At 32.6% G+C, this 22,038-nt stretch overlaps 4 protein-coding genes and 1 non-coding gene across 7 annotated transcripts; 2 read left to right on the top strand and 3 right to left on the bottom strand.

Moving 5' to 3' along the window:
* Positions 1-1,132: 1,132 nt before the first annotated feature.
* On the bottom strand, positions 1,133-3,990 carry LOC127254880 (expansin-B3-like). Its single transcript, XM_051280210.1, has 3 exons — positions 3,364-3,990; positions 2,462-2,591; positions 1,133-1,705 (listed from the first exon to the last, which is right to left on the bottom strand). Exons 1-3 carry the CDS (start codon positions 3,840-3,842, stop codon positions 1,514-1,516), a joined length of 801 nt encoding a protein of 266 aa, XP_051136167.1. The 5' UTR covers positions 3,843-3,990; the 3' UTR covers positions 1,133-1,513.
* A 2,973-nt stretch (positions 3,991-6,963) lies between these two features.
* LOC127254881 (tetraspanin-19-like) lies at positions 6,964-9,552 on the bottom strand. The gene is made up of 6 exons (XM_051280211.1): positions 9,225-9,552; positions 8,992-9,091; positions 8,358-8,438; positions 8,169-8,273; positions 7,338-7,532; positions 6,964-7,217 (listed from the first exon to the last, which is right to left on the bottom strand). The coding sequence occupies exons 1-6, from the start codon at positions 9,374-9,376 to the stop codon at positions 7,206-7,208; spliced, it is 645 nt and encodes a 214-aa protein (XP_051136168.1). The 5' UTR covers positions 9,377-9,552; the 3' UTR covers positions 6,964-7,205.
* A 99-nt stretch (positions 9,553-9,651) lies between these two features.
* Positions 9,652-9,724, top strand: TRNAV-UAC (transfer RNA valine (anticodon UAC)). Its single transcript has one exon. It is a non-coding gene; the product is annotated as a tRNA-Val (tRNA).
* A 2,951-nt stretch (positions 9,725-12,675) lies between these two features.
* LOC127255033 (E3 ubiquitin-protein ligase RMA1H1-like) lies at positions 12,676-14,648 on the bottom strand. 2 transcript variants are annotated; one of them, XM_051280456.1, is made up of 3 exons: positions 14,521-14,648; positions 14,324-14,406; positions 12,676-13,528 (listed from the first exon to the last, which is right to left on the bottom strand). In XM_051280456.1, the coding sequence occupies exon 3, from the start codon at positions 13,513-13,515 to the stop codon at positions 12,865-12,867; it is 651 nt and encodes a 216-aa protein (XP_051136413.1). In that variant the 5' UTR covers positions 13,516-13,528; positions 14,324-14,406; positions 14,521-14,648; the 3' UTR covers positions 12,676-12,864. The 2 variants fall into 2 exon arrangements, with proteins under 2 accessions (XP_051136413.1, XP_051136412.1); XM_051280455.1 differs by lacking the exon at positions 14,324-14,406.
* A 2,362-nt stretch (positions 14,649-17,010) lies between these two features.
* LOC127254819 (switch 2) lies at positions 17,011-21,831 on the top strand. Of its 2 annotated transcripts, none has more exons than XM_051280121.1 (8): positions 17,011-17,578; positions 18,291-18,397; positions 18,736-19,660; positions 19,822-20,069; positions 20,374-20,500; positions 20,582-20,857; positions 20,947-21,190; positions 21,306-21,831. In XM_051280121.1, exons 1-8 carry the CDS (start codon positions 17,189-17,191, stop codon positions 21,632-21,634), a joined length of 2,646 nt encoding a protein of 881 aa, XP_051136078.1. In that variant the 5' UTR covers positions 17,011-17,188; the 3' UTR covers positions 21,635-21,831. The 2 variants fall into 2 exon arrangements, with proteins under 2 accessions (XP_051136078.1, XP_051136079.1); XM_051280122.1 differs by having other exon boundaries at positions 17,439-17,578; positions 18,281-18,397; positions 21,306-21,830.
* Positions 21,832-22,038: the final 207 nt, after the last annotated feature.

The raw sequence follows: 22,038 nt of genomic DNA on the forward strand, positions 1-22,038 counted from the left end.
TTTTATTTGATGTAATAATATATATTATGAATAACCGTAATATTTTTAGAAGATTTTATTTTCTCCATCAATTTAGTTTTTAACAAATATGACATCAAAAGTTTTTTTTATAAAAAAATATTAATTAGAATTTCAATTTAAAGTCATATTTACATTAAAAATAAATTAAACCACAAATATATAAATAAATAAAATAATAAAGCATGTACGAAATTGCACAGCCACACAGTCCACAGACGTTCTCGACTCTCGGAATCACGTTCGTGTTCACATCCCAACAGCTCTCAGCTGTCAGAAAATTATAACATATGGCCCACCCTATCCTTTATCTTTTAACTGGACCGGACCGGACCGGTCCGGTCGGGGTGTAATATTTAAACGCTAATCATTGTGTTGGGGTTCCAACATAGTGTCCGAAAACAGGGCAAACGCTCAGCATAAAAAAGGCCTGCCTATATTGGGCTTTCTAATGGGCCCCATTGGACTATACATATACATTTACTTATATTTTGGATTGTTTTAAATTATTTTTCAGATTTTAAGTTTTAACGAAATTTTAAGATTACATATATATATATAATATTTTAAATATATAAGGAAAATAATTTTTAAATGTAGCATTTTAATGTATATTTCTAAGCTATAGTTTGACAATTGGATGAAAGTATGAGTTCATTGAGATAATGATTATATGTGATATTTCTCCAAAACAATAATATATATAAATATATTAAAATACAAATATTCAAATCCATGAATACATGGAGCCTCCTCACTATAGTTACATGACAAGGCTTAATAAGTGGGCTGGGCTGGGCTGGGCTGGCAACCCAATAAATTGTATATACGAGGTTTATTGGGTTTTTTTACATGTTTTATTATTCTATTTCATAATTAGTTTTCTTTTTGTAACAAATAACATAACATTTAATATACACATGTATTACTAGAAAACATCATCTTCAATCTTTATATAAGCTAAAAGAGAAACCGTCTCGTAAGGGATGGCCGGTGGTGTAGGAGCTGGACTTGTGACCATGAGAAATGAACTATATGTAAAAACAGGAATACTATACATAAATAATCACATCAATCATGGATGTGAATTTAACTATAAAAGTCACATGTCGAATGACATTCAACCTATATATAACATTTATTTATATTTAAAATGTCATATATATATATATATATATATTACAAATTATACCTAAACTTCCCACCAAACACAACAATTATTATATGCTATAAAATACATATTGCCACTAATAAGGGAACAACGCACTCTCTCCCTTTGGAGAGGGCTACATGTCATCAACCTTCCTTCACGCACTAAAAATTAAACACAAACAAACAACCCTATATCACATATATATATATATATATATATATTAGAAAAAAGTTTGGCCATTAATGGTTGCAACTTTTTTCTTTGAACCAACCAACCAACCATATACCCTAACTTTAGGGTATGGGTTGACTTAACCTATTTCGATTGGTGTGAAAAATGTGCTCAGAAATTAAGTCGAGAGGTGTATGTTGCTAATGGCGTCCAATTTCTTGGAATGACATCTCGGGCCGAGAGGGCCTTTCCGGTTGAAAGTGTAGTGAGCTTCACCGAAAACGGGCCTTGAAGAGGCCCGGCAATGATACACCAATTCGCGCCCCATACATGTGTCATTTGTAGCCATTGGTTCGAATTCGCCTACATGTCGTTAAATACAATAAATTAGAAATAAATAGGTGTAAAAATATTCTATTATATTTATTATTATAGAACTAAAACACTTGGAAATACAAAAAAGAACAACTCTTAAAAGTATGTAATCTTATATAAATACTACAATACTTTAGATGAAAATATCTATAAATAATGTGAAAGACTTAGATTCGAATATTAAATAATATAAAAAAAAGTAAAAATAAAAGCAATATTGTGTAACGTGATTTCTAATGAATTTTAAATTTTGCTAATTAATTATTTTAATGTTAGTTTAAAGTAGTAAATAAGTACTTTTACCATGTGAAAGTGTCGACAAAAAATCTCTCTAGAATAGCAAAAGCTTCTTTTGACTATGGCCAAAATATTTTATTTCTTTTATTGTGCAAAAAACAAAAAAAAAAAAAAGAAAGAGAAACAATTCCTTTTATAGTAATCTTTTTAAAAGTAAATAAAGAAATAATTAATTAATAGAAATAATATTGCTTTACCAAGAGTGTCTTAGAAACTTAGTGATGATGCTTTTGTCACGTGGTCGGGTCATGAGACAACATATGCAATATTTTCTCTAAAAGAATATTAGATAGTGTTTGATATTGTAAATTATTATTATATAATACTTATGTATTATATTTATTATTTTGAAGTAAATAAAATCCCATAAGCTAATTATGTAGAATATCATAATTTTTTTTTTTTAAAAAAAAAAACATTTTTGTAAATAAAATTACGAAAATTTACCTCTCGAATGTGCATCGATCCAACATCACCGTCCCCGTCCTCGTATTCTACTAAGAGTGATAGCCAATAGTTTGTCGAGCCCTCGTTAACATGAAAAGCTATATTTTTTCCCGGATATTTGCAAGGTGTCCTGTTTAATTATAAATAAATTATTATTTTACAATAATTGACTATAAAGAAAAATATAAAGATACTATAAAGAGTGTGCCTAATTTTGTTTTTTTTTTTTTCATTTTAGTAATATTTATATATTAATTTTCATTTAAAAATGTCAAAAAAAATCGTAATAAAGTTTGAAAATAAAAACGAAAACAAAACACAATTGAACCTATACAATTTTTTGTGCCTCATTCAAGACTTAATTTATATAGAGAAAAATACGTATATATATATACTAATTTTGTAGGTAAGAATATTTTTTTGGAATGAATTTATGAATATTGACCCAATGACACGTGTCATATCTTAATCGTGACAGAGACCATTAACTAACAAACTGAAACAAACCAGTAATTACTCACCCTACCTGGAAAAAACAAATTAATACTCACTTACAATATTTAAATATTCTTATTTGGGGACGTTTTACAAAGTTAACATTTTATTAAATATTTTTTTTTTTTACAAATGCTTTTACTTTATCACATCATTATTTTTACATAAAAAAATAAAGGCAAAAATATTATTATACTACTTTTAGCTACACTATATATAATTAAAATACTGTTATTTCTTAAACACGGTGACAAAAGTAAAGGTAAACATGGTTAGTTAACCATTAATAAAAATAAACAAATTAAATCTTAAATCACAAAATGACAAAACAGAAGAAGACCGTTAAGAAACAGTAAATCAACAACTAAATTAAAATTAATTAAATAAATAAATAATTAATTAATTACCTCCGAAAGATCACCGGAATTTCGCCGCGGTTGCGTAGCTGGCCGCCATTTCCGGCGACGGCCATCCGGCCGAAGGCGGCGCCGCTGAGATCGAAATGCGTGCGGCCATTGGAGCAGTAGCCGCCGGGGCACTCGTCGGTGATAATAACCGTCACCGCCCGTCGCGAGCAGATCGACTGGTCCACGCACTTCACCTTGTAGCACGCGCCGCACCCTTCGCCGCCCTTGAAAAGCACCGGACTGACGGCGCCGACGCGCGCCCTGAACGGCTTCACGTCCACCAGCGACCCGTACCCGCACGCGCCGCCGTCGCTTCCGTCGCCCTCCGGGCTGCCGTACCACGTGGCCGTCGCCGGATGCCAATGCAGGTCCGCCACCGCGGAGGCGGAGCGGCCGGCTAGAGCGAGGAAAATGAAAATGCAGTGGAAGTTATAAAGAATGGTCAGCAGCGGCAGCAGCAGCCGCCTCGGAGCAGCCATTTCACGGCGGCGCGTGGAGATCGAGGGGCTGCCGACACTTTTACTCTCACTTTGTTTTTTACTCTGTTTTGTGGTAAGAATAGCGCTGTTGGGGACACACACACACCCGTATGTACTGTGTACTATGACTCTCTCTAGTGTAGTCTGCTTGGTATCTGTGTGTACATATATATATATATACAAATATTTTTTTTTTATATTTTATTTATACACCATCTTTATTCCCAAAAAAAAAAAGAGAAAAAGAAATCTATATTTCCATTAAAATATATATTTTTTTTTTTAAAAAAAAATGATATCGCGAGTTTCTGAAGTGGTTTAACAAAATTTAAATATAATTGCAAAATAAAATTATGATATAAACTAATGGAAGGTAACGGACGGCTTAAATTAAGGATTGAAATGGGTAATAAAAAACTGAAAAGTCGATATGGCCCATGGAGTTTAGCTTTAATGACGAGGGAGCCACTGCGAGTGTCCACTATAGAGTGGGACCGGACGACAGTTAAGGCGTTAAATCCGCACGACAGCATCCACGTGTTTGATTGTGAGTGTCAGATGAGGAAGGGTATTTCGGTCATTACGCTTGAGTCGTTCCTTCAACATTCTACCGTTAGTGATGCATTGTTGTTGTTTCTTTAAAGCGGCCAGGATGGAGACACGTGGCGCATTCTCAATATTGTTGTGTTGTAGTATTATTGTTTCCTTTGGATCATATCTTCTTACACGATATTTTCACGTGAGTTGCCTTTTTTCAATTTCCTGTATCTTTTTTCTTGTCAATAATATATGTACGTCAATTTATAGTAGAGTTTTTTCTTTTTCTTTTTCCTCTTCTCTTTATACAAAGTGTTCGGAAAAATAATTTAAGGTTCGCTGTCTATGTTTTAGGTGTTTCGATTTTGATTTTTTTTTTTTACTTTGTGATGACTTTAAGTCAATAATCTATATATATATATATAATTAATTAAGAAGGCATGCATTATATTCCATATGAGTTGAAACATGTTTGTATAAGGTAATAAGTAGTTGAGAATGAAAATGTGAATGTGAATGTGAATGGGAATACAAATAAATAAATGCAGACGCAGAGCAGATGTGAACAAGGAACGGTGCCTCCAAAATCGACCGCGACTCAACACCAACCGCCATGTGCTTTCACATGTCACTTAGGGGTTCAATTTATAAGTTTAACTATTCAAGGAGAGATCCTTCAATAATTATTATTGAATCTGCACTCTCACCTTGTCCGTCCTTTAAATTTATCTATTACTCCCTCCATCCCAATACAATAGTATTATTTATCATTTTTATCCGTTTCAGAACAATAGTCTTGTTTACATAAATAATCATATCACCGTAAAACTACTCCTACTTTTTCATTTTTATTACACTATTGCCACTATTTTTTACACTGATACGCTCACAAGGCAAAAAAAGTATTTTATCCATACTTTTTACTAATTATAACTACAGGATAATATCAATATTCCTTAAATTCCGTGTACAACCCAATTAAGACTATATGGGAAGGAAGGAGTATTATATTTGAAAAAGTAAAAAAAAATCAAAATTTAATTATTACTTTTCATTCAACTCTTATTTCCAATAAATATCACTCAATTTATTATATTCTCTCTCAATTCTCTTTAGTTTCTAATTAAACTTAAAAAAAACACCATCAATTACCTTTTCACTTTTTCAATAAAATATTTATTTTTCTTCTCTGCATAACAAACCCAAATGGACTAAATTTCCCGGACCAAGGAAGTATTATTATTATATTATTAGAGTAAATTATATAACACTCCTAATATTTTAATAAAAAAACAAAAACATATCAATTGAAAATTATATTAGTCTATATGCTTTACCAAATATTGCAATATCACACATTAATAAGTTAAAGATGCAACTCACAACACATTTTTGTATGCAATTGGATATTTAACGTTGGTGTTGGGATTTAAACTCGATAGGAAAACGGAGTTGGACTATAGAGAAGTTATCCACATAATCTGTGACTCATTTCGGCCCTCAAAATTGTGATTGCATGTGGACCATTTATATATATATACACACACACTGACACATATGTATCATTATTTTGAGTGTGGACCTTATACATTTCGGCCAAGATTTAATATCACCTTACAACTTGATTGAACTTTTTCCTCACGCCACTTCCCACTTTCCACACAAATAGCTAGCGTCGAAGTCGAACAATCGCCACATAGCGTCGAATTAAATAGATTTGGATTGCATGATCGAAAACTAACACTATAACAAGACCATAGCAAGTTTATGAAGTTAGAAATAGAAATCAAGTTTCATAACAAATCACAATAAATTGTGTAATAACATAGCAAGAACAAAAACCTACCAAACATTGATATAATAAGAATACCACCAGTGACAACTTTTCTAAAAAAACTCACTCAAATCACTAGAAATGTATGTATATGTATGTGCCTTTGTCCCTTTTTCTCCCACTACACGAGTCACAGCCAAAAAGGAAAAATCTCCACTAAAATTCATCGTTTCTAGCATTTATTTTCCATTAAAGAACATATTTTTATTAAAACAAACCCATAATTAAACAGAGTGTAATAAACCCATAATCAAAATGAATAAATTAAACAATTAAGTGCTAAGGATAAAGTGAAAATCAAATACTTATTAAAAAGAGAAGCTTTACCTTTAAGATTGAAGTCAAGAGTCGCCTTAATTGTACTGTCCCCGGACACCCCGTTGGCAGTTAAAAGCAGCAGTTGAACAATAATATCTATCATATATATAATTATATATGTCTCTATTCTGTTGTGTGTATGTGGGGTGGGGTGGGGTGGGGTGGGGGTGGGGTGGGGGGGGGGGGAGTGCCCCAATAATGCAAGTATTTAATTTGGTCACGCACCAACAAACTTTGTCGGTAGAAACAAATATGCAAAAGCAAAAGACACAAGATAACACAAACTGGTGGCACTTCCATTTTTTTGCTTTGTAAAGGCTGAAACATTATATACATATATCTATATCTATATATAAACATAAATGTAGGAACTAATGCTATAACTAAGAAACCTACCATTCAGGCAACATTCATTGTGAATTGGACAAAATCTTTCTCAAGTAGAAAGAAATATGATATATAATACATCAATAAAATGTCAAATGTGTATCTTTTGAAATGCAAGCATTATTATTGCTATGATTATCTTGAGTTATATACAAAATATGCAGTTTTATTGAAATTTAGGCGTACCAGAGACGAGGAAGTAGTTCTCCTTCCATGACAAAAATAAATAAATTAAATTCCATGTACATTTGATGTCTCCTCCATCTGCTTCATGGCCATAAAATTGATTATCGACTTGTCTGGAAGGGAAAAAAAAAAAAAAGAAAATGTGAATTACGATGGCAAAAAAAGTGATATAAATTCTCATAACGTAGGCAGTTGAAGTTCTTTGAAATCGTGTGTTAGGAAAGATCACAAACCTTACTATTAACTCTCATGTTCCAAGCATTATTTTTCACCGAATAGGCTGGGTCGCCAACAACATAGGATTGTGGGGGTATATAATTCTTTAGGAGAGGTACTCTAGCTGGTAGATACTCATCGTCACTTTCATAGTATCTCTCGGGATGTGGTCCTAATGCTTTGAGAATCATCGCCAACAAGATGTTTATCCCCTGCAAGAAAAGCCATTACAACCTTAGTATACTTAAAGAGGAACACTGTAAACAGAAAACAATGTAAGAGGCATGATATGACAAAAAAACGCCACTACAAAGCACGGAATTCATGTCATACAGTTTTCGCCAATCCATTCTCAGGAAAATTTTAATTTATTTTGATATGTTTACGTATTTAGTTTTAATCCATCTATTGGTTTAATATTTTTAGGCCTTGAAACGACAAAGTATGGTAAATGTACTTTGAAGTTAGTTTCCGATGGCGGATCTTCTTAGTCATGTGACAAACTTCATAAAAAATCATTTCAACTTATCTTGGAATCAAAAGCTACTAGGAATTCGGAAATTACAATTTTTTTTTGGGTCAAATTTGCAGCTACCACATAATTATGGGTTCAATATGCACAGTGATTGAAGTATCGAACTATTCTAAGTTGGATCTATTAGATAAAAAGATCACATTGACTTAATTACTACAATTGCTTCCAGCCTTGTGATAAGTAATCACGACTAACAAACAGTTATTGCATAAATGAAACTGGAAATATTCGGAGTTCTAATTCCAAGAAAAGTCTACATTACCATCGATCTTCAGGTAATCGACAAAGGGTGCAAAAATAGAAAGAAATTAACCTCTAAAGCAACCACTGAAAGGCCAATCCATTTGCATATATCAAAGTTTTCTTGGATAAAATCCTTTAAATTATCAAAATTTCCAGTTGGGTCCTCCGGGAAGTCCTGATCAAGATTAGAAAGTAAACATTTATAAAATTGTACATTACTGATATATATATATATATGAAGTCGAAAACTAGAGCAAACCTCCTTCCAATTATGGTTTAGGAAAATATCAGCAGTGACTGTAGCTTCCAGCACAAAAAGCAGAAAAACAAAAACCATGTACTGCATTTGTTAAGGTCAAGAACAACTGCTTCGTAGAAATTCATTCGTAGAAATTCATTGATCGTAACACTCCACAGGCAGACATCTAAATGCCAAATCTTATAATACGTATGCACGACACAGTTTTTAGCATTAGTGAAGTTACACATATTCTTTCACAAGGAAATACATTATGTAATTTCGTCTCCTTAATCAGCACCTCTAAACAACAATGGATAGGCTAAAAAAACGGATGTATCGTCGAAATCTTCTGAAATAAAGAATTTCAGCAGGAGAAACAAATACACTAATCATAAGAACATTCCTAAGTGCAGGACAAATTCAGCAAACAACATGCATGAGGTATTTTCAAGACAATAAATAAGAAATTAAACACCCCGCAATCGATCACAATGAAATTTCCCTAAATCAACAAAAGAGGCTAGCAGTCTCCTAAAGATCAATGCCTTAGCCTTCCAAGTTCCATCCACCTAAATTGAAATTTTATGCATGCCAATAGTGAAAATCAAATCCATATTTGATCAATTGAATATAACCAACACACGAAAGATACAATGTACAAGCAACAACCGGTAGCAGTCTCGGCCGCAACGTGTCCTGAGCATGAAATCACGCACACAGCAACCCCAAGCCCTAGAACAGTGTATATGAACCTGAATTCCAATTAAACGAAAGCAAAATTTCAGAAATTAAAATTTAAAAATGAAATCGGAAGCACCAAGCACCATTCACGAAGCTTCGATTTATACAATGCACAGACATTCAAAAAATCATCAGAAACATTACCAGGGAATAGGGACCTCCGTGGATTCGTAGTGGCGGAGCCAAACCCTAAGCATCCAAATAGCGTAGATAGCAACAGCAATTCCTACCATTCCTAACACCGAATTCGTGAGCTTTAGCATCGATTGGATGCAACTCCGCGCCATTCGACCCATTTTTATTTTTTATTTTCAGCAAAATTATTACGTTTCAATAAGATCCCAAATCCAAAACCGACACTGCAGATTGACAATGGAAACCAAAATCCCAACTCCAGCAATCAGAAGAACATCAGATTAAGGGGTCGGGATTGAATCGGTCGGGAATCAATTAGGGTTTGATTTGATGGAATGGGAAGACGAAGAAGAAACAGATACGAAAAAACAGAATTGTAAAATGACACATTAAATATAATAAATAAAATTTTAAAAAATTATTAGTAAAACATCAAGTTGCTGTGGTGTAGTGGTTATCACGTTAGTCTTACACACTAAAGGTCCCCAGTTCGATCCTGGGCAGCAACAAAATCATTATTTTTTTATTTCTCTATATTTTATTTATTTTGATTTCCTTAAAATAAAATGGGTTGAAAGATTTTTAATTAACTTTTGTTGAAAGATTTGTGTTGATTTTATATTTTATAATAAAGTAACACATCCTAAACGAACTTAATTATCTTAGGATAAAATTTAGCTTATATTATTAAAACAACAACCAATGTTTGTTCAACAACACATTTGCAATAACATACTCCCACCATTCCAAACAAGGTGTAACATTTACTTTTGGCACGAGTTTTTAGGTGGGTAGTATTAAGTAAGATAATTTAGAAATTAGTTGATGTGATGGAGAGAGAAATATATATTTTATTTTTTTTATTTGGATTATGTGAGGGGATAAAGTGTGGGGTAAAAATTAAATATAATTAATTATTTTTTATTTTAGAAATATTGTAGGGTATTTGGGAGTACCAAAAAAAAAATGTTGCATGTTTGTGTTTGGGACGGAGAGAGTATTTCTTAATATCGAAAGCAACTTGCAAACTTATGGAATATATACAATATTGTGGTAAAAGTGCAATACATGTTTACGATTTAAAATCTTTTACTATATATAATTTCAATTAAATCATATTTAATACTTCCTCCGTCCCATAATTAAATATTCATTTGCGTTTTGCACGTAGTTTTAGAAATATTAGTATTATATTGGGATATAGTAGAAATAAAGTAAAAATGACTAAAATAATCTTATTAGTATGTGTGATATAAAGATAATGACATTTGTGTAATATATTGTAAGTTGTAAGGGTATTTGTAATATTAGGTATATAATATAATTACTAAAAAAAAAAGGAAATAGATACTTTGTTATGGAACGAACTAAAATAGAAAAATAAAAACTTTGTTATGGGACAGAGGGGGTATTATCTTTTCATACAAATAATTACATCTGATACAAATAAACCCACCGGACATGTAACACTCAGCAAATTTTTTTGAGTAAAAAGATTTCGAATTTGTTTGGTTTGTAATTCAAACTAGTTGTATTATTGTAATACATTTATACATTTTTCAATAAATATATAATATTATTCTATCGTGTAAAATATTATATCAAAATTTTGTTTAAATCAAAACTTAAACAAGTGGGAATTTGAGTTATAGAAAAAAATAATATAATTCAAAATAAAAATATGTATATTATGTGAGGCAACAGAGTAAATATTCGATAACATATATTCAAAACATATATATAATAAAATTATATTTTTTATATATATAAATATATGTATATATGTGTTAAATGAAATCTATCACATATCATTTTCAATTTGTTTTACTAAATAGTACTCCCTCCGTTCCAGATAGCGTGTCTGCTATACTGTAGACACGGTATTTTAGGAGATGTGTAATTAGTAGATAATTAAGAATGTATTAGTGAAAATAATTATCCTATAATATAAATAATTATAAATTAACATTAAGATAACTAATTAGTTTAATTAAAATTAAAAAAAATGAGATTAAAGTGTGTAATCATTTTTTTTTTAAAAAAAAAAGTGACATAGTATGTGGGACGGACAGAAACGAAAATATGGATATGGTATTTGGGACGGAGGGAGTATAAAACTAATTATAAGTATATTGATACTTTTATTGAAGATTTGTATCTAGTGTTCACAACATGACAATGATTTTTATTTAATTTTTTAAAGTACTAGTTGTTGACACGCAAGTTGATATTTACTATTACATGATTATTTTAAGTCATTTAAGTATTAAAAAAATAAATTGTATGATTTAAATGTTTTTGTTTGATGTCAATATTAATAAGGAAATATATTGAAATGTTCAAAGATAGAAAGTGATTTACACAACCTATTCAACTATATTAAGGTTTGTAAATTGTGTATATTATATTATAAAATTAGTTAGAGTCATTGTCATTAGGTCACACCTCTTAATAATTTAATTCATATGTTTGTAAAATTGGCTAGTAAGACAATTTTTATTTATTTTTTATTATATAATTAATTTGTTGCTCATTCTTATTATTTGATTATGAACGTGATATGTACAACCTATAAATTTGATGATATATATCCAATTTAATTAAATGTGTGTGTTTTCTTTAGGATTTTTCTTTTTTCATTCAAATTTATGCATAATTTTTACTTATATATTATTATAAAAAATAACTATTATTATATATTTTTATTAAAATTCGTATCCAATCAAATAGACATCATTTTTTATGATGGAAAAAATATTTTTTTTATATAAAATCACCCTAGTAATAAATAATAAAGAACTAAATTCTAAAAGAACATGAATTCATCTAGAATTGATGGTACAAATTTTAATAAAAATATATTATTTTATTTTATAAAATATTATATAAATCAAAATTTAAATACAATTACAAGCACAAACCAACCAAACTTCAGAACTAATTAATTTCTTTTATCTTTTCATTAATTCATTATGTATAATTGAACAGTTTATTTTAGTTTACATGCAGTTTTAAAGATGATTTAATAATTTTAATTTAGTATCAAATATTATTTTTTTCATTTTCGTTTGAGAACAGATAATAAAAATATGATTAAATGTATATGTTAAGTGATAAGTCAACTTATTGTAATTATTATTATTATTATTATTGTTATATGAAAAAAAAATAAAAAGAGATGGCATATGAAAACAATCATATAAAATTGTAGTACAATACAAAGACTATATCATATCCACATATTTACATATATTATATTAATTTTTTTATAATATATATTTTATGATATATTCGTGTTAGTTACTATTTTTACGTGATAAGGTTTCAAATACGAATTTTCATACCCTAAAATGATGTATGTTTTTAGTAATTGTGTACTATTATTATTTATTTTATTTTTTTAAAACTCATCGGATTTAATAATCTGTAAAGTAGCCGCAACAAGTAGAGTGACACAGGCTTATAAATATTTTTAATTGTTATGTAATGTAACTCATAGTTATATTCACATATAAGCTGTGCAGTGTGTCAACAGCCGCTCACCACCACCTTGTCTTTTATCTTATACTTTCATCATCATCATCATCAATATTTACATACATTAACTATATAACCCATATAATAATAATATATCCAGGGGGTGGGGGGCTTAGAACAAGAGAAGACACAGCACAACACAGCAGAAGAGAAACAATAATATCCTCCCCAACGATTCTTCACTCCGCCTCATAAATCGCCTCCTATTCCAATTCCCGTTTCCGTACGCTACTCGATGCCCGTAAAACGACGTCGTCCCGGTCCCGGACTCCCCAAACATCTCCCCGCATATTATATCCCCTAACATCCCGATCATCGGGTCCACCATGTAGTTGCTACTCGCATTCTCCGCCCAAGACGCCGGCGCCGGCGCCGGACTTCGCAGCACCGGCGACGGCGACAACGCACTGCATCTGCAGTCGAATCGCCGAGGCCTCTCAGGTATCCGATTCTGCATTTTATCCTCGCCGGCGGCCGCTGCGCCGTAGAGCGGGATCACGGTGGTTAGTGAGACCTCTTTCTTGCACACCGGGCATGGCGATGATTTCTGGTGGTTCGGATTTTGGATCCATTTGTATATGCACGGCCAGCAGTACAGGTGGCCGCAGAATGTCACGACTGGCTCTTGCACGGCGTCCAGACAGATGTTGCATTCGAATCCGTGCAACAAATTGTTGTCGTCTGCTTCATCGTGGCTGCCAAAGGAAGCTCCTACTTTGTAGTCCAGAGGACTCTGTGCGAGCGTGCGTTGATCCATGGACATGGACGAAATTTCACTGCAGAAGAAAGGAGAGAAACAAATGAGATCGGGAATCGAACAATGAGGATTGTGGTATAAGAAAATTTATTAGCATGAGATTGCAAGTTCTTTGTAAGCAGTTGATCAGGTAGAGATTGATCTAAACTACTGAATTATGCATTGCGGATACTTCATAAATGGATTCGAAGATGAGTTCAGGTTATTGGTATTAAATGGAAATAAGAACATCATCCTTTTTACGTGCGTAAATCAGGTGAGGCGTTTAATCAACATGATTCCGAAGACAAAAGCGTTGCACCTAATTCCTGACTGCGGACCTAATATGTTCCTTCAATTTAGAGGAATTAATTCCTTATGAACAAAGCAGCAGACAATTGCTACTGTACCTACAGCACTACCTTAATCAGGCATCAAAATAAAACGTATTCATGGTAAAAACCTTCAAAAGCTACGGATTATATGTGAGGAATCAGATTTGCTCAGATTCGTGCTCAAATCACCAGAGATAAGGCTGAAAAAAAGTGGTGTCTCTGTGAATGAAATTTCCTAAAAACTTTGAGATATGATGATCTGAGGTTTGGCGTGGTATTCTCAACGCAGTTCAATGTACAATCGAAGAATACAATTATCCAGAAAGTGATGGCAAATTGGATAAGATAGTCATTGCAACACCACAACTGAGAATTTTTCTCGCCGGATAAAGGTAAAGATAATCTCCAGACTCAATCCAATAAAGCATCAAAACGAAATTCCTCTAATAGAAACCTAAAAAAGTTTAAAAAGAAAAAGAAAACTGCACGAAAAGCATTACTCAATCAACTCGAACGCATCTGCTAATCCAGCGACGAGGAAACCTCCTGGTAATTCACGAATTCAGCCTTCTTTTACACAGTTCTACGATTAAGCAACCAATTCCATTCACTCTTACAGTTACCGATCGCAAACGGAAGAAGCTATCAATAATTAATGCAGAAAACAAAAACAAAAACTACAGAAACAACTTATAACCTTGAACATCCGTTGAAACAAAAGGTGATCGCGTGCGCGCCTTGCTCGCCTCGCAGTGGGGACCGTACAGAAGATGAGAAGCCTGTTGCTTTCGTTCTTCGTATCCACAGAGTGCTGTATGGGAAGAAGGCCGCACACACGCTACTTATATATATATATAGAGATATAGATATCTACATACGTACAAATAGATATACGTATACGTATACGTATATGTATATGCTGAGGGTGACATAATTTGTAACCGCTTTTGGAATTTTACCCGGCGTGATTCTCGGGATCTTTATGCCAGGTCGATCTACACCGTTCATCGGATTGATTCTCCCATATCATCAACGGTGTAGATGTCTTGGGTGTTGAGGTCCGGGCTTTCAGGTATAGTTGGATAATACGCCAGGGGTTCCTGACGTGGCGGATTCCAAGTATTTATTTATTTTTCATATTAATCTACTTTTTTAAAACAAAAATATTTGTCAGTAATTCATTAGAACCAGGTTTCTTGACTAAGCTTACACTCTCTAATCCTTTCTTCTACTTGAGATAAATAATTAATACTTACAAATTTTTAAAATAAAATAATAATAATAATATAAAATATTTGTCTGTATTTAAATTTTATCTACATTTTGATGGCGATGTTTGTATAGATAATTATATTAATACAAGAGTGTGTTTAATTTTATTGATTTGGATTTGAAATTCAATTAAAAATTCTTATAATTTTTATTTAAAAAAAAACATATGAGATCTAATAGTACAAATCTAGGGAATTATGTATCTATAACAACTTTATTTGATTTGCATTTTATTTTTCTTTTTTTATGTATTCTCTGTTAAAATACAAATAAAAAAAACTTAGAATTTGTTTGTTTTGTGTTTTGCTTTAATTTTTCTTTTTTTTTTTTTTAATATGAATTATAAAGAATTGTGAAGATAATACTCCCTCCATCCCAATACAATAGTCTTGTTATTTACCAGTTTTGTTCATCCCAAAACAATAATGTCATTTTCATAAATAACCATATCACTGTAAAACTAGACTTACTTTTTCATTATTATTACGCAATTGCTACACTCACAAGAGCAAAAAATTCTTTTACCTGTACTTTTTATCCACGGCTAATATAATATCAATATTCATTAAATCTTATGTCAAACACAACTCAAACTATAGTTTTGAGACGAATGAAGTATATTATTATTTAAAAAAAAAATAAAAAGAGAAAAGAATATGTTAGATATTTTTGATAAAAAAATATACATCCTAAATAAATCCGTCCCTTCAATCTCTTAAAGAGTTATTTATTTATTTATTTATTATTAAGAGCAGATCAGTTGGGGTTGGACTTTATCTTTTAACGTGTGATTATTTTAATGTATGATTTCTATGTCTTATTGCAACTTAATCAAACATTAACAATTATTCATCTCATTGTCATTTAATTTGTCATAAGAATGAAAACAATAACAATAATAATATAGTGTGTGTAATTTTTAATTTTATTTTATATTTTTATATATTAGATATGTTTTGAGAGTGTTTAAAAATTTTGATTTTTTTTTTTTAATAGTAACAATTAAAATAAAAGTTATGTATTTTGATCTGATATAAATAAATATTAAATATATGGTTTAGTATAATATTCTATTAAAAACAATAAATTTAAATATAATTTTTTTTAAAAAAATCTCATAAATATTTCGGAAACTAATATATTATTGGCATGTATTTATTTTTATAACAATTATTGGTGTGACTCGAGTATAATATGTCTTTGATGTTGTAGCCATTCTATTATAATCGACAAAAAAAGTTTGAGTTTCATTTGGTCATCAAACAAATATTTTGTAATGAACCGAAGCATTTGTGTTTATTTTGTGTTTGATTTTGATTGTGTTATTTGTATTTTTAAAATGAAATAATTATTTATTAAAATGTATTGTTATATATTTTTAAAAAAAGCTACAAAATTGTATAGTAAAAATATTGGACGAAAAATATCAAAGTAAACAAAATGAATTTTTAAACTCGTGGATTTATGGATATTATGATCGTAAAAAAAAAATAAAATTCTTGTTGTCAAATCAATGATTTGTCTCATTTTATTGTTCATTTTGTACGATTTTCTGTAAGAAAAATACTAACTCTATTTTATAAAATATTATATTAAAATATAATTTAAATTAAAATTCAAATAAAAGAACTTAATTCTAAACTTAAGACAAATACAACCTTAAAAATAATATAAAAATAATATTTTTTTATCATATTATTCATTTTTATATATAAATAAAAATATTAATTGAACAAGCATGATGTTTAAAAAAAGAATTATTTTGTTATATTTGGTTTGAACAATATTTATTTTAGTGAATTCTGTAAATATTATATAATGAATAATATATAATATAGTATTAATTTTTTAAATAATATATATTAAAAAAAAAAAACAAATCATAAATAAGACTAAAAACAGAGAGTGGGAAAAATTGCAAATAGAAAAGGTAGAAAAATTCAAACAATTTTGTTCCAAAAGTCGGGGAAAAGAATATCATCGTTCCGGCGAATACAGATAAAAGTCACCGCCCGCCGACCAACGCCATTGTTAACTTCCTTTTCCATCGGCGGCGCACCGCCTTCTCTGTATCCTCCCTTCCCACCTTACCCATGTCGTTTAACGCCTTCAAAGAGGCTCTAAAGCCCTGCAAAACCAGCAGTACATCATCCACCTCCCCGAATTCTTCCTTCTCTACTTCGCTCATTTCCCGAGAGTTTGATCCATCAATTGTACCCAGAAAGCCCCCTAAATCATCTGTGGCTCAGCAGCTTCTGCGCCTCCAGGGAGATGCCGATTTCTGTCCGCAAATCGAATTGAAAGAATCAAAAAAGGAGGGAAATCTGAATCCTGGAAAAAATGGTCTCAGTGAAGTGAAAGGCGAAAAGGAGAAGGAAAATAAACCGAGAGATTTTGAATCAGAGGGTTTTCGTCAGATTGAGAACACTGGACCTTACGAGCCTCTTCTTCTGTCTCAGCCTGGCGAGAATCCTGTTGTGCAGGTTGGATTTTGTAGCAAGCCCTTTCAATTCGCGTTTTGTAGCTTTATGTGTTCACAAATTTGTGTCTGATTGATTAGGGTTTCTCAGTGGACTCGTTGATTGTGCTACTATTGGTTGCCTGAACTGCGTATTCGGTTTCTATATATGCACTAGAAAGCACAGGCATTCATTTTCTATATACATTAAATGTAGGTGCTTGTTTGCACCAAGGGTGGAGTTTCTATGTCAGCTGCATTAGTCTAGGTGGTTTTTACTGCAAATTATGTTGAGGAAGGATGAATCATTTCCAAAATGGAGTAACTGGTCTATTTCTACAGGGGGAATGGAATTCAATTAAATTTGGCCTGGGGTTGAGACTAGAGGAAATTACTCATAGTCTGGAACTTTGAACATGGACACACCATTAAGCTCTAGAGTAGCTTATTTTTATAATAGTGATCTTGTAAAATTTCCTGAAGGGTTGGTCCAATATTGGTTAAGACTGAAGCGTTTCTACTTTTTTTTTTTTTTTTCCTTTGTTGATAAACATGACGATAAGTGTTTAGTGATTATGATAATATGTTCTCTGTATTTTGACAATGGGAACTTAAAGACTCCCTATGCACAAGTTATAATATATCAAACATATGTTTGCATATTATTAAAAATGAATCTTGATGAGACCATCCTTGGGTGTAATTTGGATATTGTTCCATTTTTAAGTAATTTTCAGGTTCCCGCATCAATAAATAGTAGACTATTGGAGCATCAAAGACATGGAGTGAAATTTTTATATAACCTGTACAGAAACCACCATGGAGGTGTTTTAGGAGATGATATGTAAGTTCCAGTTTTACATTATATTTTACATAAGTCGATTTAAGTTAAATTATCTAATTTTAAATATATGGATTGCTCAGAAGGCCGTATATATGAACACTTCTTTGACAAGCACTGTTGTCATGTTTTGGTGCATTTAATGCTTTATGAAAAATACCTGTGTATATTCTAAAACTGAGATGCATTCATACATTGTGCGATAAATATCTGAAAAAATCTGTCATACGGTTCATGGCTTAGCTCTTAGTTATGCATTTGTGTTTCTTTTTTCGTTCCGTCTTTTTGTCCAGTTTAATTCTCCTTATATTTCTGCTTTGGAATTTATGCTGCTACATCAGGGGATTGGGAAAGACTATTCAGATAATTGCGTTTTTGGCTGCGGTATATGGGAAAGGTCTGGAGCCAGAGTCGGCATCTGACAAAGGAAAACAAACAGAGAAGAAGGGTCCTGTGCTAATCATTTGCCCCAGTTCCATAATTGTTAATTGGGAAAATGAAATTTCCAGATGGTCTACTTTCAACGCTTCGGTTTACCATGGACCAAATCGTGATTTGATACTTGACAAACTTAAGTTAGACAGTGTTGAGATTCTTATAACCAGCTTTGACACGTATAGATTGCAAGGAAGCATCTTGTCAAATATCCAGTGGGAGATTGTGGTAATTGATGAGGCACACCGGCTTAAGAATCAGAAGTCGAAGCTTTATACAGAATGTCTGAAGATTAGGACCAAGAAACGATATGGGCTTACAGGAACTATAATGCAGAACAAAATGATGGAACTGTTCAATCTCTTTGATTGGGCAGTACCTGGCAGCTTGGGGGCACGGGAGCACTTTAGAGAGTTTTACGATGAACCTATCAAGCACGGTCAAAGATCAAGTGCCCCAGAAAGATTTGTCACAATTGCTAACGAGCGAAAAAATCATTTGGTATCAGTTTTGCGAAAGTATATGCTCAGAAGGACAAAAGAAGAAACAATTGGGCATCTTATGATGGGAAAAGAAGATAATGTTGTATTTTGTGCCATGAGTGAGTTGCAAAAACGGGTTTATACGAGGATACTGCAGCTACCCGACATCCAAACCCTTGTCAATAAGGACCTTCCATGCAGCTGTGGGAGCCCTCTGAAACAAGTTGAATGCTGTAAAAGAACAGTGCCAGATGGTCTTATTTGGCCTTATCTTCATCGAGACAATCCTGACGGCTGTGATTCTTGTCCTTTTTGCCTTGTTCTGCCTTGCCTGGTCAAGCTTCAACAGGTATCTGTTTTCAATACAAACCAATATAATTTTGATGGGAAGGATAATGCTGCTTGCAACACATTTTCTAGATGTTAATCTTACAGCGTATATATCCTTCCTGCGTGCCTGTTTCAACATTACTTATCGTTGCGCTGTGTTTTTTGGCTGTACTATGACAGATAAGTAATCACCTGGAGCTTATCAAACCTAACTCTAAGGATGATAAAGATAAGCAAAGAAAAGATGCGGAATTTGCTTCCACTGTATTTGGTGCAGATATTGATCTAGTGGGAGGGAGCATCCAAAATGACAGTTTCATGGGGGTTAGTGATGTGAGACATTGCGGAAAGATGAGGACATTGGAGAGACTGATTCATTCATGGATTTCTAAGGGGGACAAGATTCTTCTATTTAGTTACTCAGTAAGGTAATATGTCGAGTTATGTACATTCCTGGATTAGTTTCACTGCATTATAGTAATATATTTTCTTGTTATTATGTTTCCTCCGAACAAGTTGATTATATAATGTTGGAGTCTGAAACCATCTACATATGGAAATTGCTCTTGCATATCATGGAGGCAGACTTCAAGCGTCATCTTAATAATTGCATTTCAATCACATTATCTGTTTTGATTGGCATCTTTCGTCTATGTTTTACCTTTGTGTTGCAAAGTGTGGTGTTGGCTTGTCTTGCATTCAAATTCTTATTAACAAACATGTTTATCCTAGGATGCTAGACATACTTGAAAAATTCATCATACGTAAAGGCTATTGCTTCTCACGACTAGATGGTTCCACTCCAACGAGTCTGCGTCAGTCTCTTGTAGATGACTTCAACTCAAGTCCAAGTAAACAGGTCGATTTTCTGCCTTAATGCCTTGAGTTCAATTGTTTCTGTTCAAGTTTTGTTTTCGAAATGTCTGTTTTTTAACATTAGGTGTTCCTGATATCTACACGAGCTGGTGGACTAGGCCTAAATCTTGTTAGTGCCAATCGGGTTGTAATCTTTGACCCAAACTGGAACCCTGCTCAGGATCTGCAGGCGCAAGACCGGTCGTTTCGTTTCGGCCAGAAGAGGCATGTAACAGTTTTCCGTCTTCTTGCAGCTGGTTCTCTTGAGGAACTCGTCTACACAAGGCAGATATATAAGCAACAGTTATCAAATGTTTCTGTTGCTGGGAAAATGGAAAAACGATATTTTGAAGGCGTGCAGGTAGCCAAAATACTTCCATAACATCAAAACTGTTTCCTCCTGATGTGTATTTAATTCATGATCTATCATCTTCTACGATATCCGTAAAGGACTGCAAGGAGTTTCAGGGCGAGTTGTTTGGGATCTGCAACTTGTTCCGTGATCTTTCCAATAAGCTTTTCACTAGTGAGATTGTGGAATTACACGAGAAGGACGGAAAAGAAACTGATTACAGTTGCAGCGCCGTGCTGGACTTGACTGAGGACGGAAATCAATCTGACCCTCGGGGGGAACAAATAGCTTCCAACCTTTCAGAAGAAATGGCGATAGATAATCCAGTGTTTAGAAACCTCGGTATGTTTGCATTAGGTGCCATTGATTACGAGTTCAGGGTCGTCGTATTTATGTAGCGTTTGCAAATTCTGGAGAAAACAGAAGCAAACTTTAACCGTTCGTGTTGTTTGTTCAGGTGTTGTATATGCTCATCGAAATGAGGATGTTGTGAACATACGATCCGTGATACGGGCGAAGAAGACACCTTTGAGGGGAGATAGGGAACAGGCAAGAAGCCCTCCAACCGAAGAATTGAATGAAATTCCTAAAGAATCTAATGAGGAGAAGAAGGATGAGACTGATCATCATGACTTGGATTCCTCGAAGAGAAGGAAACATGATCAATGCAGCCTTCTTTCGATATTCATGGGCATTGAAGAGGTAGAGTTAAGAAAGTTATTACACCCGGGATCTCCCGATGGCTCTCAGTCGAGTCGGCGGGACGAAGAGGTCCCTAACGGTTGAAAAACGTCCAATTTCTGGACTTAGTTCGTGTCTAATTGCAAATGTGCATATAGTAGGATGGCGTTTCTTTGAAATCTAATTAGGTATGAATCTTTTTGTCTTTGTTGTTTGGTAAAACATCCCTCCGCTGTACCTTGTATATATGTATGACTTTTGATGTAAAATTATTAGATATATTAAAATGATAAAAATTGTTAAATTATAAATTTATTGAATCACATAAAACCATGTAGTATAAAATACGAATGTCATAGAATATATTCCATTGTTTCCTCCACTTTTTTCTCTTGCCCCAGAAGGAAATATATATATATATATATATATCCCATAAATATAAAAAATAGATATGCCAAGAGATTTAAGAAGAAACGAAAATAGATCGAAAAATAGAAAGATCAAAACAT

Source organism: Andrographis paniculata, unplaced genomic scaffold (genome assembly GCF_009805555.1).
Source record: "Andrographis paniculata isolate CXL003 unplaced genomic scaffold, ASM980555v1 Contig52END, whole genome shotgun sequence".
Lineage (NCBI taxonomy): Eukaryota > Viridiplantae > Streptophyta > Magnoliopsida > Lamiales > Acanthaceae > Andrographis > Andrographis paniculata.

Coding starts and splice junctions, on each gene's coding strand:
- LOC127254819 (XM_051280121.1), top strand. CDS start 17,189: ATGTCGTTTAACGCCTTCAAAGAGGCTCTAAAGCCCTGCAAAACCAGC. Junction 19,661..19,821: donor GCCTGGTCAAGCTTCAACAG/GTATCTGTTTTC, acceptor GTACTATGACAG/ATAAGTAATCACCTGGAGCT. Junction 20,070..20,373: donor CTATTTAGTTACTCAGTAAG/GTAATATGTCGA, acceptor TGTTTATCCTAG/GATGCTAGACATACTTGAAA.
- LOC127254881 (XM_051280211.1), bottom strand. CDS start 9,376: ATGGGTCGAATGGCGCGGAGTTGCATCCAATCGATGCTAAAGCTCACG. Junction 9,092..9,224: donor ACGGAGGTCCCTATTCCCTG/GTAATGTTTCTG, acceptor ATTGGAATTCAG/GTTCATATACACTGTTCTAG. Junction 8,439..8,991: donor CCGGTTGTTGCTTGTACATT/GTATCTTTCGTG, acceptor TAACAAATGCAG/TACATGGTTTTTGTTTTTCT.
- LOC127254880 (XM_051280210.1), bottom strand. CDS start 3,842: ATGGCTGCTCCGAGGCGGCTGCTGCTGCCGCTGCTGACCATTCTTTAT. Junction 2,592..3,363: donor ATTCCGGTGATCTTTCGGAG/GTAATTAATTAA, acceptor ATAATTAAACAG/GACACCTTGCAAATATCCGG. Junction 1,706..2,461: donor GATCGATGCACATTCGAGAG/GTAAATTTTCGT, acceptor AACGACATGTAG/GCGAATTCGAACCAATGGCT.
- LOC127255033 (XM_051280455.1), bottom strand. CDS start 13,515: ATGTCCATGGATCAACGCACGCTCGCACAGAGTCCTCTGGACTACAAA.